Genomic DNA, 16,812 nt, shown 5'->3' on the forward strand with positions numbered 1-16,812 from the left:
CTTGAACTCCCACGACTTCCAAATGGATCTCAGACTTGATCGTCATTCATGGAACAATCCAGCTTAATCAAATGTTGATTTTGCCATCCCAGTTTTAATGTTTAAGAATACGAAGGGTGTGTCTTTCCAGGAAATGCCTGACATCATGGATGCCCTGTCAATAACTAATGGTAAAAGTGATGCATTGTGCAACAGCTCGAACTAATGACCTCATAAAATTTGCATGACTGATGCACATTTTCCCTCTTCATTCTGCTGATACAGCTAAATGTCTGTGCAGACTAGCTTCAAAAGGAAACAAGAGCCATTAGAAAACTGCTTTTGGCGCATGGTGTAGAGGAAACAGGGCGCCGAATAAGAGTGCATATCAAGTCTCATTTACAGTTTACAGATCTGAGCATCCGAGTCAACTAGACAAGATCCTGCTGTCAAGTAAATAATGTTGCAATGTTGTAATTCTGGTTAAATCATGAAATGCATCAATGGGACAAGCACACCAAAGACACTTGTTATTACACATTTTATTTCTTTTCATTCTAATACAGGATGTTTCTCCATATGGAATACACATAGTGTAATGTACAAGTCAACTGGATAAGATGTGCAGATGATTTACAGTGAAGACAGTCATCATAAAGTTTCTTCTTCCAAAGAAGAGAGCATCCATGTGTTAGAAGGTCTCTTTCTTTAAGATCCTTTTTTTTAAGAGTTACTGTGAAAAATTTAGAAACTTTTCTACATCACAATGCAGATGAGTTTCGACCAAGTGTAGGTGAGCTTTGAGTGTTTACTCAGCCTTCAAGCCCTCCTTGATGAGGTTGAGCTCATAGCACAGGGTCTCATAGCGGTACGCCATACGGATCTGGGCCACGTTGGTCTTACGGATGTCGTTGCCCTCTGGACCCTCCTTCAGGTAGTCGTGACCCAGGAAGTGGACCTTCTCCTGGAACACAGAAGACAACAACAAGCATGTTTTGGTGCGAGTATAATCTCCGATTTAAGAGCGGTCTGTGTTGTGTGAGGATATGATCTGTGTGTGTTTCAGAGGATTTGACATGAAGCCCTTAAGTGCACAACAATTACTGTTTTGCAACAAAGATTTTGCTAACATAAAAAGAAAGAAATGTCTTACAGGCTACTTATTAAGTGTGTTAAAAAGTAAAGTAAACTCAGTACCTCATTAGACAGGGAGCTCTGCAGCACACTGTTCTTGGAGATCTCACACATGTCGCAGGTACTGAGCTTGAAGACCTGGGCTGCAATGGCGTACTCCTCCATCAGGGGTTCCTGTGGATATAAAGATCAACATTTACACCTTTTATCACTCTACTTTGAGTTACTGCAGTTCACAAGAGACCTTGTACACACAGCTATCAGCAGCTACAGTGCATACGTTTACCATGAGCAGTGGAAGCCATCATTTTCCATCAATAACAGTTTGTTTTGTCTGTATATGCAATCCAGACTATTAAACAGTTAATTCTGGACACATCTGCATGCTCTACATATGACATAAACCTGTTTATATGCTTACAATGAATACTCATTCAATGCATATTGTGCTCTATTTCTGAGTGCGCTCTAAATGACGTTGCCTGTTCAATAGGAATACAAAGACTTGCAAAGAAAACTATAATGCATTCATCTGTGGATGTACACAATGTCACGGTATTCATACACAGCACAATATGCACCATTGTATACATTATCATCAAAGGCGCTCCCTCTGTGTGCTCAGACCTTGGTGTAGTGGAACTGCATGGGGTCGTCGGTGGACAGAGACACCATCAGGCCTTTCTTGTGGAACTCGAGCAGGGGGTTCTTGGCGTATTCCAGGAACAGACTGTTGTTGCTGAGAGGGGACATGGCGATGGGGATCTGGGTCAGGAAGTACAGGTACTGCAGCACAGGACTCTGGAGGTGGAGGATAGATAGATATAATCAGTCTATAAGAACAGTTTCAGTCAAATCAAGACATTATTAGTCAGAACCTGACATTTTGTCTTGTCTTTTATTTTTATATTTGATAATATTTTATTTTGAAAATACTTAAAGGCCAAAAAGTCAAGTATTAACTGCAAGATTACTCATGAAAATGAATCTTATATGTGAGACTGACATAAATCAATTGTACAGTAGTTCAAATCTCCCCTTCAAACCCTTTTTTTAAAAAAAAAATGTGTAGAAAACATTAATTAAGTTATTGATTGTTGCAATAACCCAGTAATTGTAAATAGTTACAATCAGAACACGGGATTATGGAAGATCCAGGATAACATCCATTCTTACTCCGATCAATTGCACCCTGATTTTCAACCAAGTGTCTTAGATCCAGGCTTCAAATATTGAGCCTTAAAAGGTACTTCTTCCCCCAAGGAGCTCTTTGAGAATGGGGTCCTTAATGGTTTTTAATCAGATGGTTCCAGCACTATAGTACTGTATATCCAGATTGAATTTATTTCGGTGCTTTCAGATAAGAGATTACGTCATGAAAAAAAAAAAGTCTTTGTTAATTGACTTTAATGTCTACAGCATAAAGAAGCAGGTTATTCTGATTATTTCTTATTCAGGACAATCAGGGCCTTATGGTTCCTTTACATGTCTGACACCTAGAAATTGGTTCTTGATCATGTGTTAATTAATGTCTGTATGAGTGCTGCTTAATTAAACTGTGTCCATGCGTTTAGAGGACTGACCTTCTTGAGGTTGAGGCCGTGAGAGATGTTATCAGCAGTCATGAAGGCAGCCAGCAGATGGGTTACAGCACCGGCCTCACCACAGTGAGGCCTGAACATGAATGTGTTCAACCCCCTCTGTCTGGAAAGCAGAACATAAATAAGCATTACATTATGAAAATGACGCATTATGTTAGAGGAACTTATTGTCCTGCTATTGCCAAAATATGCAGTCACTGAGTATTTGGAGAAGAGAAGATGAGATATAAATAAATAGAGGGGAAGGTATCATCTATGATATGACAACAAAAAGGCAGGAAGAAAACATTAAACAATGATATTCCTGCACTTCACGCATACTAAAAAACAAAAAACTGAGTGTACAGACACAAGATACTGACCTGCGGAGCTGGTTGAGCACAGCAATGTTGGCATACATGTAGTAGATGTAGTAGGTGTAGGAGGGGTTCTTGACGATGTCCCACTCTTCTGGTTTAGGGCTCTTAGTAGAGAACATGTGACCACTGTGCTTGGACTCATCGTCCACACTGTCGAAGCCTGTCACCTACACGCCAGGAGGCAAATGCTTAATTATACAAGGGTTAACCTCTGGGTTACTCAGCTCTTGGACAAAGATAGCTGTAAAAACATTCCTTTATGTATGACTAATATGGAAATTAACATTCATGGTTGAGGTCTATTAATTTGTAATCCACATGTCTGGTCATGTCAGTGTCTTCTGTATTGTAAACACTACTACAACTCAAATATATATTTTTTCATTTATCCCATAATTAGATCTTAAATCAAAAATACATATTTTTCTTCTTCTATTTATCCATGTAGATGGGTTTGGTGTGATTTGTCGAGTTTTGGAGATATGGGCCGTAGAGATGTCTGCCTTCTCTCAAATATAATGGCATTATATGGCACTCAGTGCTGTGGTGCTCAAAACACCCAAAAATATATTTGAAAACTAGACAGCAATGTCTGTTTCCAGAAATCATGACCTGGGTACTAACGATAATCCACAGACCTGCACATATCACCACACGGAAGGAAATGTGTTAGCTAGCTAGTGTTATCCTCCATGACTAGTTGCATGTTTCCTTCTGCATGGTGATATGGAAAGAAAAACAATCACACCAAAATAGTCTAGAAAGATAAATAGCATTACAGGTAAGAGGAAAATTGTGTATTTTTGATTTTGGGGTGAACTGTCCCTTTTATCAGGAGAGAAGGTGGGGGTCAGGGTATTGTAATTTTAATTTTCCTGCAAGGTTTGGGGCAATATTTTTGGGAGACGAGGGGAGGGGCATTCATTGTTTTTCCCACCCTATACTTTTTGTATTGGATACGAAAAATGATAATGTTATATAATAAGAAATCAAAAAGCTTAGTTTTCATATGTGTCTTAGAAGTGTATTTTGCCATGTGAAGCATTTTGCCACATGAAGCACAGGGCCTTGGCCGTGGTGGCTGTAAAGATCGTTAATTTAGCAGCACTTAATTAAAAAAAAGGGGCAGCTGTATTGTCACTATTAAATTAGCCAGAAATATATTATTTTCTATATATTTTTGGATGCTATTTAGGGTTTTTCAGGGAAGGGATGGGTCTAAAGAATATTGATCATGCTGGAGAGGGCCAAAATATAAGACTCGGCACCTCTTCCCACCTCAGTCATTTTCATACAGTCTCTAATTATCGTACAGTCCTTAAACCAAGATATAATTTGTGTCTGAGCTGTTATGATCATCCTTCACTAATGCTTTCGGTGACTGTTTCTGACTCACATGCTTGAGGAAGATGCTGAGCTCTGGGTTGGAGTGTGGGTCAATGGTGGCCTGGAAGACGGGGAGGAAAATGTTCTCCAACATCTTGCCAAAGTGTGGCACGAAGTCCCTGCCTCTGAAAATGTCGCTAAGATAGAAGGAGGACAATAAATTCATTTTAATATGAATTCTAGCCATCTTTTTTCAAGCACATGGGGGAGTGTTTGATGTAAAATACAGTAGATTATTCTTAAATATCGATAATTTATCCACATTGGGATAAAATAGTTCTCTATTTGTATCATGGTTGGGTTAAAATTGCAAGGAAGAAAGAATCAAGAGTGAAAACGTACTAGATCCTGGGAATTTGAATCATCCATTTGAAGTTTGGGGAGTAGACTCTGTGCTTGACGAACCAGCTGGACAGCTTGCCCCACTCGTTGGGGTTGCAACCGTAGATGGACAGACGAGGCTCAGCGTACTGGTACTTGGCATCCTCCAGGTCACTGGCTACTTCCTGGTTTACAAAAAGGTCAAATCAGGCTTAGATCATCTGAAGTACATTATATAATACATAAAGTATTTGGCAGATCAGTAGCAGTATTGGTTTATCATTCTTCGTGTGTCAGCAGGACACAAAAACTATTATTCTACCATTGTCTTTCTGTGATGTTTCTCTTTCTCTTCGCTTTATTCGAATAGAAACTGACCTTGATGATGGTGGCAAAGTACTCTCCATTGATGTGGTTCTCCGTCTTCATGTACAGGTCACGCAGCTCACTGGCTCCCACAGGGTTGTATTTGGCGTTGAACTTGTCGAAACGCTGGAAGGTTTGTCTGCCCTTCAGAGAAACAACAAAGAGACAGAGAAAGAGATTCAGATTAAGGAAGGTTGACTGTGTTGATTTGTTCTAAATGTAAATGTTGTCCAAGTTATCCAGATAGAGTATACTATAAGGAAATTATGTTATTATGTTAAAGATGATCCTTTTTTGATGTTGTTTGGTTCTTATATTAATGTTTAAAATCTCATATATTTAACTTTGAAGTGTGCTTACAAGAAGAAAATTGTTTAAGTGTGTGCCTGGTGGTAAGGTAAGGAAATTGCAATTTTTCATGTTTCCTTCACTGACTCGTTTTGTACTTGTAATTCTGTCTGTACAAACTGCTGTTCCAAGGAATGAGTAACATACAGCGTGCACATCCAGGGAGTCCACAGTGAGGTCATAAGGGTGCAGGTTTAGGGACTCAAAGAGCTCCTTCATGGTGACCTCCTTCCCTTTCAGCTTGTGCACGACACGTTCAGCGTCCACGCGGTAGGACTTCTTGATGAAGCGCAGCAGGTGCTTCTGGTTCATGCAGGCGGCAGCGTGGATGTGGGTGTCCACCTGGAATGACAATGAGACGACAGAGAGGGGATCAGAGTTGGCTGTCGGTGTAGGTGTTGTAATAACTCTGCTTCATCACAAGAGGGAACCAAAGACACATGTAAGATGCATGTCAGCTTCAAGTGAGGAAAACCACAGCAAACTAGGTAGGAAACGGAATGTCTAAAATGAAGTATTAATATACTACTTTTATCTTTTATTTTTGTCTGCATATAATTATATTTGACATAAATATAGTATAAAATGTTTGAGTACAATAATTCATGTTGACGTTTTTCAAAATATTCTGACTCTTTAATTACTGTTTTTTTTATAACCATGGTTTTAGGACATATATCATTGATTTAACCCTTTATTTTGAAGATCTATAATACCATGTATTAAAAAGTCAATATAAATATTTGAAGTACAGTCAATGGAGGAAGAGCGCAAAGATTCCACTTTATTTTACATTTTCCCCTCATCTAAAATCCAGCATTCGTGGGGCCTGTATGGGGCCGTAGCACATGCATTTTAGTTATATCCCTCCAAATTAAAGAGGAGAGTTATGGGTGCAAGATTAATTAGATTAGATACATTTTTGTTTACCTTTAATGTCTTGAAGCAAATTGAGAGGGAATGTCTGTGCTAAATGCTGTTCATAGCTACCTTCCTGCAGTTGTAAAAGTCCCTGTGGGGGTTCATCTTCAGCTCCTTCATCTCCTCCATCTCATTCAGCATCTCATGCACGTTGAACTTGGACATGAGGAACTTCAGACGACGGTGAGTGTAGGTCTTACTGCAAAACAAGAGAGGCGTGTGAACACATGAGTTTGGAATGAGTTTGCAGTGATGGAATGTAACTACAGTAAGTACAATTTTTAGGTACTTGTACTTTACTTGAGTATTTACATTTTCTGCTACTTTATACTTCCACTCCACTACAATTTGGGGGCAAATATTGTACTTTTACTCCACAACATTTATTTGAAAACCAGAGTTCCTAGTTACTAGTGGTCAGAGCCCTAATTTTAAATTAATGCATTTTATTGGCAACTGGATTTTTATTTTTTTATTTAATTATTTTTTTTGATTCTGACAACCAGAAACATTTTTAATATCAGATAATCAGTCCAATTGGATGAATCAGGCTAATGTAGATATAAGCATTAATTTACTTTTACTTAAGAACACTTAATTTCAGATACTTTAAGGCTATTACTCGGGTACTATTTGTGTTGTCACGTTCACTTTTACTAAATCAACACCAGTACACTGAAAGACATTTTTTGTGTTTGTATCTATAAAACATGCATGTTTTATTACAAAAAAAAAGGAAGACGTTGATTTGAACTGTCTTGTTATTGCATGTTATTTTGTTGAGCATCTTTCTAGGACCGCACACACTGAGAACTTCAGTCAATCAGTAAACCCTTGGAAAGTCATCGATTGAAAGTGATAAATGGGTTGTACAGACACTGGAAACTGGATGAAATCATAACTGAGATATTGCAATTCTGAAATACAAAGCACTCACGTTGGGCCCTGTGCAATGAGAGCGATGAGGAAGTTCATGTCGTCGATGAAGGTGTTGTAGTCGGGGCAGGGCAGGTCCTTGGGCTGATGTTTGTCAGCAGCTGCAGCGTCATTGTACACATAGATGAGACCATCCTTCATACGAGCAACATATCCCAGATTCTTTGGCAGGTCCTTGGTATCAAAGGGGTCATCCCCATTCTTTGGAGGAGATGTGAAGACTGGTGGATGGATGTAATATACGAATGAAGCATTTGGGCACAGAAAACATCTTGCATAAGCACAGTTATTTGGTCACCCTGTTGAAATTCATCTTCTTTTCTCCTCACCTGGCTGCACCTGTTCTTCAGATTTGAAGGTCTCCCCCTCGATGTCACGCAGGTACTGGGAGGCTGTACGGGGGTAGCGCTGGTAGGCCAGCCTCATGTACTTCTCCCTGATGGTCAAGGCACGGTACAGACCCTTACAGGACAGCTCAAAGTCATCCATGGTCACCTGAGTAGCAGACATTTTTAGAGATTTTATAGTTGCATGCAAAAATACCTGAAAACTTGTAGTCATGTGGCTAAGTTAGTTAGTTAGTTTTTAAAAACAATATGAACTGCCAATTATCCACTCATGGAAAAGCTTTAATGCAAAAATTAAATTATGATAACAAAAGCATGTTTACATTTGTTGATGGAAGGGGTGGAGGCTGGATTGATAAGAACTTTGAAAAAATATACTGTAAACTGCAAAAGTCACAATTTTCTGTTCAAAACAATGTCAATATTTTACTGTTTTTTCCTGCATTACATGAGCAGCCATTTGCTCTCTGTCATGTTATGCAATATGCTATATTATATAGTCACTATACCTGAAATGTTAAAACAGGAATAATAATCAGCTCCCCCACAGTGTTTCCCTCCCTGTAAATGTCAAACCCACAGTCGTGAAACCTAAACCTCACAGCCTGCTATCAGATGAGCTCCACTCATGGGCCTCTGTTAGTGGGCAGGAGGCTGTAAGGCCACTGACCTACAGACACATATAGTCAGTGAAATTCAAAGTCAACACCTCCTGCATCCGTGTAAACTTGACCCAGGTCTAGTTTAGGAAAGTTTGCTGACATGCAGTAATACAAAGGTAGAAACTTCAACTACTGCTACTACACTGTAAAACATCAAACTGGAATTCAGTGAAATCAACTTATATTATATAATGAACCTATTTCAAATAGCCGCCTTTTATTACATTTTAAAAGAATAAGTTGATAGGGGACAGCCCTGACTCCTAACCTTAGTAAAAACTAAATCTGTAGTGACGTCTCCCCTAAAATATTGTGTTGCAGAGGTAGTCTGGTCTGGGGGTGTATTTTCAGCAGCACAGATGCTACTGATTGGTCATATTAAATATTATAGGAAGGCTACAGGCAGCAGTGTGTCTCTATGATCCTCTTGCTCCTCTGTGACTACATGTTGCTACTCGTCAGTAACTGTTTTATATGTGGGGTACAATCAGTGTTGGGGGTAACGGGTAACGAAAGTAACACGTTACAGTAATATATTGCTTTTGGCGGTAATGGAGAAATATAACACATTACTTATAATATTTCAGTAATATATTAGTACAGTTGTGTCATGTAACGCGTTACAGTCGGCATTACGGACTGAAGTGAAGCATTTATTGTGGGTTTTTTTAAATTACCAACTTAAGTTCCTTAAGGAGCATGTTAGCATATTACCAAAGCCTCCAGAATACCATTTTCTTTAAAGTTTGAGCAAAAGGTACATGATGGAAATGTGTTTGTTGGTTTATACATTGTTGGTTAAGTCATGGTTGCACTCAGATAATAACGGTAAAAAGTGCAAGCCATGATTTAAGATAGTTCAGGAAAAATAATGAGGAGACTTTAAAAACTCACTTGAACCAGTTTGAACCTACGAAATGCGATTATTTTACATCAAAGATATATCTACATTTAAAATGGTGGGTGATATTTTTTCTAAAAATATCAAGGCAAACATTAAACGACTGAACAGTACCCCAGAGGCGTAGTCTCCGATGATGGCCACTCTCTGGAAGTCGGGCACCTCCAGGTAGGTGGGCGTGTCCACCTCCACTGACACTACAGGGGCAGCAGATGACTTGACAGAAGCCACAGGCACACCTATGGTGCGGGAGCGCTTCTTGCTGTGGATGAGGAGAGGTTGTGTTTAGTGGTTGATTTCATCCAAGGTCAAAATTTCTCTGTTCTGTTCTCTGTTTGTTGTTAAGTATTATCAGTTATATAGAGTAATTTTTGCCCTAGTTTTCATGGAAACATGCGAGTCCTTAAATGGTGTAAAAAAAAGTCTAAATAGGAAACCTACGAGCTACGTCTTATTTTCTCACCATGTAATAACATGATTTTGTTTCAACACAAGCTCAAAGTGACAACACATAATCTCCGGTCTCACCGTTTCTCAGAATCATCCTTAGTGTGCAGATGGTGAGCCATCTCATCGTGCATGATGGGACAGTCCTCATCCACATCAAACATGGAGATCTCATCGCGGACGTTCTCGTCTTTGGTCTCAGACGCAAAGACTTTCTCCGCGAAGGCCCGCATCTTGTCATCGGTCTCTGTCGGTCGCAGCAAACACGTTCTGTTAGCGACCTAAAAGCATTCTGCTCCCATCACTATCATGCAGCACAGACACAGACTATGGCTAGGAGGCCAGCCACAAACAGAACCTCTTGACTGCTAATCTAGGCCACATGTATAACATTACAAAGGCACATACCTTACCTAACCTGACAGACTCCAGCACATGCGTTGAATACATGACCAAAGATTGACTCGGTCACTACAAGTCTGCAACTGTGACCTCCACTTCTGGCTGAAAACACAAGGTCCCATGCATATAGAGGAATTACAGTGATAAAGCACTGACATACACAGTCGGCTCAGCTCATATGCATGGATACAAGATGAAGCCTTCTTTGACAAATGTTTTTAACTCCAGACCCAGTTTTCGTATCATCCTTCACTGTTTATTTTCCATTTATCATCAGTCAAGATGTCAGTGGTTCTATAGGGATGTAGATGAAATGATTTTGATCAGAATTCCTCAATATGTTGCAAAGAAATGACAGGAAAAGAGGGTCAAGGTCCAAAATGACCTGAGTTATGAACCAAGCTACGAACAACAGCAATTCGACGGAGGTTTCATCAGAAACACAATGACAATACAGAGCATGAGTGGCATTAAATGATGCCTGCTAACATAGATAACTACTCTCTAGATGGAAATCTACTGGTTACATGCACGTACTAGTCAAGCGCCAAGGCTTTCAACTCTAGACAACCATATCTAGTATGGCACATTTGACTAAAGTGATTCCGGGTTCTGCTTTGCACCCTCTATACTTACTCGCTTGACCTGATTATGCCCAGCAAGAAAGTAGCACCACCCGGAAGAAAATCAAAAAAGAGAGGGTTAGAAAAGCATTGGTTAGAAAAGTGTTATACATGAAGATGATACACACATTTTATGTTTTACAGTGTTTGAATAACAAAATGCACCATCTACTGGAGTTATGGATACATAACGATTTAGGAACAGGGACTGTCCCTGCATATCATGAACATCATATTTATCAGTTATTAACAATATTGAAAATAGATTAGAAATACATGCAATAGTATGCTGAGGACTGAAATTAAACACTGGACCGGTACATATGTGTTATGGTGATTGGATAAGTTGTATTAAGGTAACATACAGCATGAGGATGAATAATGGGGAGGACACATGAGTGTTAAATTAAAGTTGCTCATGGAGTAGATTTGGACAAAGCATCTGGATGAAGAATTGGTGATTGCATATTTATAACACATGCAGAGATGATTTTGTCATCTCAGTTCTTGAAGTTTTGAATCAAATATGGAGGACGTTTGGGTGATGTTATTCCATTACTGCTCTGCTGCCATTTTTAATGATGATCCATGCATGTGAAGATGCATTCCCTGCCATTACTTCATTTTAAGTATTTTGTTTAAACCTGTAATGGCTTTATTGAGAAGACAGCTCAGAGAGGTGACAGGAAACAGGATGAGGGAGAGGGGGCATGACCTGAACATGCAGCTGCAGCGAGGACAACGCCTCTGTACATGGGATGCATGTTCACCAACTGAGCTCCTGGGCGCCCCAGCCCTGCCATCACTTTGAAGGTTCAAGCAAGTCGGACGGTCAATGAAGTCGTGTGCAAGCATCCCATTCCCCTTAATGGGACCACCTTAGTTCCCCTCTGAAAAGTCATTTATTAATGTAAATGCTCACTTTCAGTTCAGTTCAGACTGATGATGCTCTAAGTGAAGCATCTGATAAACCAAAGAACCAAAGTGAATGTGAACAGTACATTAATAAATAGAGTCCATTTCCACTTTATTTCGTGGAAGTAGATCTTTAATCACCAAGGTCCATATTACTATGTTGCAATCAAATGCATGGAGGAAAACTCCCTACAAGAAGTTTCTCAACTCCAGACTTACTTCCTCCCTCTGCGGAGTAAGCAAAAAGTCCCAGTCAGGGTGGGACGGTCCAGGTTAGAGGGAAACAAAACAAGTGTGGTTATGTTTAAAGGCAGCAATTCCAAGGAAGCTAGTGAGCTACTAAAAAAAAAAATAAAAAAAATACTGTCCACAGAATTTGCTTAGTTTTGGGATCGCTGCTGTAGTAGAAAATAGTCGTTATTACAGTTATGTGGATTATTTCCGGCGTGTCCAGAACACATTTACTGAGATTTTCGAGTCTTTTGGAGGAAAAAAGACCTTTGCACCTCACAGCAAACCAGTGTTGCAGCGTTCTCCTAAACAAGTTAAGAAGATGGGGACTTATTTCCAAATGTAAAAACAACTAGAAAAAAAGGCTGATTTGAAAAGACATTATTTACCCCTCTGTTAGCTTAGCAGCTACAGAGGATTTTGACTTTTAAAGTGTGATAATAACGTCTTTTCAAATCAATTTGGGATCTCTGGACTTCCAGAGACTTGGATTACACCTTACAAGCTGTATGGAGCCATTTTGTTTTTCTGTTGTTTTCATTCAGTCCTCATCTGCTTCATTTCATTTTGTGTATGATGCGACTTCCCCTGACTTTTCATCAGCATGAGGATGAGTAGATAATTTTTGGGTGAACTTCTGAATCAGTTTTGTATTGTTTTCTGTGACAAAATGTCCCTTTAATATCTCATCTTTATGATCACTGATGTTGGTCGTCAGCTCGCCACACCTGCTCCGACAGACCATAAAACCTGCCTGCATGGACTGCATGACAACACTGGTGTGAAATCTCAGCTGTCACATCAGAATGTGTAAACAGTCTCACATGCATTCGCCACCGATACCTGCGAAATCGCTACAACCACCTCACCCTGTTAGATGTGAAATCAAGCTCTTCAGACAGCAGCTGTCCGGACCACTGCATTTCTATTTTTCACCCTTTGAAAAACTCTTGATGGCATAATATAACTCATACTTGCCAGCTGCCCAGTGGCTAGGGGGAGGTAGGCCTATAATTAGCAACCATTACAACAGCATTTAAAATAGTAGTAATAATACAGCAAGTACAAATTGAGCAAAGGTTGCTCTTTGCTCTTCTGACCTTTTCACAGCTCATACATTATGTTATATTGAAATGGTTTCTGAATACAACTATTTGGGTATCTGGTTGGATCAGAAATTACATTTTAACACACTTGTTAGCAAGCTAAGACAAAAATTGGTTATTTATACAAAATCCATACTACTTTCCCCATGTTCTGTAGGAAACGGATCACTGAAGCTGTCTTTTTATCTGTCCTGGATTATGGTGATGTTATCTGTAGACATGCCTCTGTCTCTACTCTCATTCCATTAGACTGTTTATCACTCCGCCCTCAGATTCATTACTGGTGACTGTTATATTATTACTCAGCATTTGAATGTAACTGTTTTTAACTATGTGCTGTCCTGTATGATTGTCTGCCATTTATCTTTAATGCACCTGTTTTATTTGTGTTTTGTCATGTTCGTTTGCAGTTTCTTATCATTTGCAAGCACTTTTTTCCGTTTTATTTATATTCTGTCATATTGCTCTTTATCTCTTATCATTTTTATGTATCCATTCTGTTCATTTTCTTTGTGATTATATTTGTTGTTTCTGTTCGTTATCACATTTTTGCACCTATTCTGTTTTTTTATTTGTGCTCTTGACATCATTGAAATTCAGGGCTTGATCGCTTAATCGTAGATTCTACATACCCAGTTTGTTTCATTAACACGAACTTGAAAGCTAACAACTGAGCTCAAGAATGGTATTTTGATCTTGTTTAACTGATATATAAAAAATGACACTAGTGAACTAATTGGTGCAAACATATGATTGTAAAGAAAAGATGAAGGTAAAATGTTCAATTCTGAGAAAAAGATGACATCTTGTGATGTACATATTAGTCAGCATGGACTTCATATAAGAACTATCTGCATTTTAACCCCAATGAACCTGTCATTAAAGCTGTCAGTACCATCAAACAGTACACTGCCAAACATATGGGAATTTATTACCTTAACAGTTGTTAATATTCAGCACTGTGAGGGGTGTGACCCCTGTAAGTACATTCAAAGAATTTTTTGCAAAGTTTTGGGAGTTCTTGCATCCATTCTTTCCATATGTTTTAATAAACAGACATGAGGGAGGCGTGTTGACAGAAAGGTCAAGTTTTGTTTTGCTTTTTACATTTTTTCATGTGTACTCCACACTTGATGAAGGCTTTCCTCAGTTTAACTTTGTAGTCATGTGTTGATGTAAAAATAACCCTTTTAAAAAGCTATCCTACCCCTCTTTCTATAGGCGAGAGAGAGAGAGCACGTTCAAACCCAGAGTCATTCTGCCTATACTCACCTGGCACAACGACTTTAGGCATGGTGACGCTCTTCCAGTGAAACGCTCCCTGAGGAAAAAAAGGTGATCCGCCACTGGACCACTGTAGTTGGGAAGTGTGGAGCCCTGAACTTGGTCTCTGCAATATTAAGCTCCCCCTGCCTCAAGTGTAACCAGAACCTGCTGTGCCCACACGGGATACGCCTTGACGTAACAGGGAACTCATATGTGTCCAAGTCTATTTTAAGTTGTCTATGAGTGCACACAAGACTCACTGACCAGCAAAGTGTGTAGACAAAGAGCATGTGGGTATGTGTGCATGAGGGGACATGTATTATATAACACCCTGATAGCTGCACAAGTTGCTATGCACATGCAGTGCACAGTGCAGATGCAACAGCTGGTGCCATTAAATGAACTGAAAAGCATGAAAATGTTTACATTTGAAATGTGACCCTTGCACCTCACATATAGTAAGTAGCTTTCACAAGGGTGTCCAAGTGGTTTTGGATTGTACTTGCCAACAAAACACCCTGAGCTACCTTTGCTTGTTTTCAGTTTCCTTTAAATGAGAAAGGGAAAGATCTTTAAAATAGTCTCGAGGTGTTACACACATTTCTTTGCTTTGTTTTGCATTTTGTTATGTTTTTTTTCTGCAAAGATTTGAAGGATTTCTGCATATCTATCTCTGTTAAACCTCAAAGACCAACTTTAGAGAGAGATTTTGCTGTCTCGTTGTCGTCCAGCTAGCAGCTCTTTGAGGCTACACATACAGGCTTAGTGGTGCGTTGAACCAAATGCTAACGCCAGCATGCTAACATGCTCTCAAAGACAATTCTAACATTCTGGTATTATGTAGAGATTATGTTTGCCCTTGTAACCATCTTAATTTAGCATGTTAGCATGCTAAAATATGCTAATTAGCACTAAGCACAGTGTACAGCTGAGGCTGATCATCTTTGTAGGTAACTGGTTGTCTTGATCTCATGATGGAGCTACATCAAAAACCATCAAAGGGGATCAACAAGTCATTAAGAGTCATCGTTTGGGGATTTCTCTTCAAATATTGTGATATCTGAAATCTTTGACATGAGAAAAGTCAGGGGATCAACCAGGGATTCATCCTCATGGGATCACAACATTGCCATTACTACAGCCATTCTGCTAGTGGAAAATTAATGTGGAAGTAGAAGTATAAGAAAAGTAGTATCCACCATACCTAAAGGCCTTGTTGACAGGTGAGGGCACGCCCTTACAAATAAGCTGCCCTGAATCACCAGGCAGTATCAATCGCTCATACAGGAATAACTGGTGAAAGCACCTTTACTCTAAAAAGGAATCAAAGTAGTATCATCATCATTGCTGTTTCACAAAGCAAAGGCCATCAATTGCTTGTTTCTATCATATGTGATTTTGGGCCACCTTCTTCAGTCTACTCCAGGTGTAAACTTCTGCCCTCGTATCTGCCGCCACCTCTCTCCTCCGTATATGCCGCAGTCTACAGCTGAGCTTTTATGAGGATTCAGTGCCTGTTTGATGATATTGGCCAGCTTACTTAGAATGTTGCTGATCAATGACCATTTTCTTCTGCTAATAAGCAGCTGTACTGGTTCCTGGCCCATTCTCTGTTACAGGTCCTCATTTTTGAGGACCTTTAGCATGGTATTTGTAGTGCGTAGTTGTAAGTTTCAGATCCGTGAAGTTTTATATAACCCTCTCTAAAACTTCTGCCTCTACTATGGATTTTCATATGTCCTCTTCAGAGCATTGAAGAATTGCATTTGAAAAACTACTCCACAGCAACATTTTTTTTTTCCAGACACAAAGTGCTGGGTGCCTTGGAATAGTGCAAGATTCATTCATGAAACTGTAATCTTGAGTTCAGATCAAAATGGAGGCCAAGTTTCTAAGATGGGCGTGTATGTGTATATATGCGTGTCATGTAGCAATGGAGTAATGACTACTGAGTGGTCATTGGTCAGTACGTCGTGAACATGTTTTCGGGCGTCGCGACTGGTGGTCTCTCACTTTTTACTGCTCTGAACAGCACAAACATAATTCCAAGCACAGGGTAATGGGCATACATCTTAGAGACAGGCATTTTTAAAACATAGATAATAAACCAAAACTATCTGCAGTGCTGGATACCATTTAAAGTAATGACTATTTCTTTGGTTGTAAGGGAGGAAAATTCTGTGCCATTCACCCGTGTCACGCCTCCGTTCACCCTAAGACGCAGTGCAGCTCGAGGACACTTACCACCCGTCTATTTTTAGGGAATGTGATCCTAAATGTCAAAGTTCCTCTTATGTTTCAGCCAGTTAAAGAGATCAGGTTAGAAACGGGCAGCCAGTCAGATCAGCCGTTAGAAATAAAAATGCCAGACCAAATTCTTTACCTGCTGAGAAGCTACTGGTGGAACACTTTCTAAATGATAATCCAACTCTGATCATGTATTTTCTAAGCATACCTTTGAAATACTTTAAACTTCCAGCTGAAACTTGATTCTGTGGATTACTTGTGATTGGAATTAAACTGACACTCAATGGTAGCTTGACATTATCTTGAACTCTAGA

At 39.5% G+C, this 16,812-nt stretch overlaps 1 protein-coding gene across 2 annotated transcripts; it reads right to left on the minus strand.

Moving 5' to 3' along the window:
- Positions 1 to 502: 502 nt before the first annotated feature.
- On the minus strand, positions 503 to 14,294 carry ampd1 (adenosine monophosphate deaminase 1 (isoform M)). Of its 2 annotated transcripts, none has more exons than XM_084366226.1 (15): positions 14,258 to 14,294; positions 9,790 to 9,955; positions 9,376 to 9,523; positions 7,681 to 7,846; positions 7,353 to 7,572; positions 6,485 to 6,614; positions 5,642 to 5,836; positions 5,159 to 5,290; positions 4,802 to 4,965; positions 4,470 to 4,596; positions 3,077 to 3,240; positions 2,697 to 2,817; positions 1,741 to 1,914; positions 1,177 to 1,287; positions 503 to 943 (listed from the first exon to the last, which is right to left on the minus strand). In XM_084366226.1, the coding sequence occupies exons 1-15, from the start codon at positions 14,277 to 14,279 to the stop codon at positions 788 to 790; spliced, it is 2,196 nt and encodes a 731-aa protein (XP_084222352.1). In that variant the 5' UTR covers positions 14,280 to 14,294; the 3' UTR covers positions 503 to 787. The 2 variants fall into 2 exon arrangements, with proteins under 2 accessions (XP_084222352.1, XP_084222353.1); XM_084366227.1 differs by lacking the exon at positions 14,258 to 14,294 and adding an exon at positions 10,747 to 10,884.
- Positions 14,295 to 16,812: the final 2,518 nt, after the last annotated feature.

The sequence above is a fragment of the Pagrus pagrus genome (assembly GCF_965226575.1).
Source record: "Pagrus pagrus genome assembly, chromosome: 11".
Taxonomy (NCBI): domain Eukaryota; kingdom Metazoa; phylum Chordata; class Actinopteri; order Spariformes; family Sparidae; genus Pagrus; species Pagrus pagrus.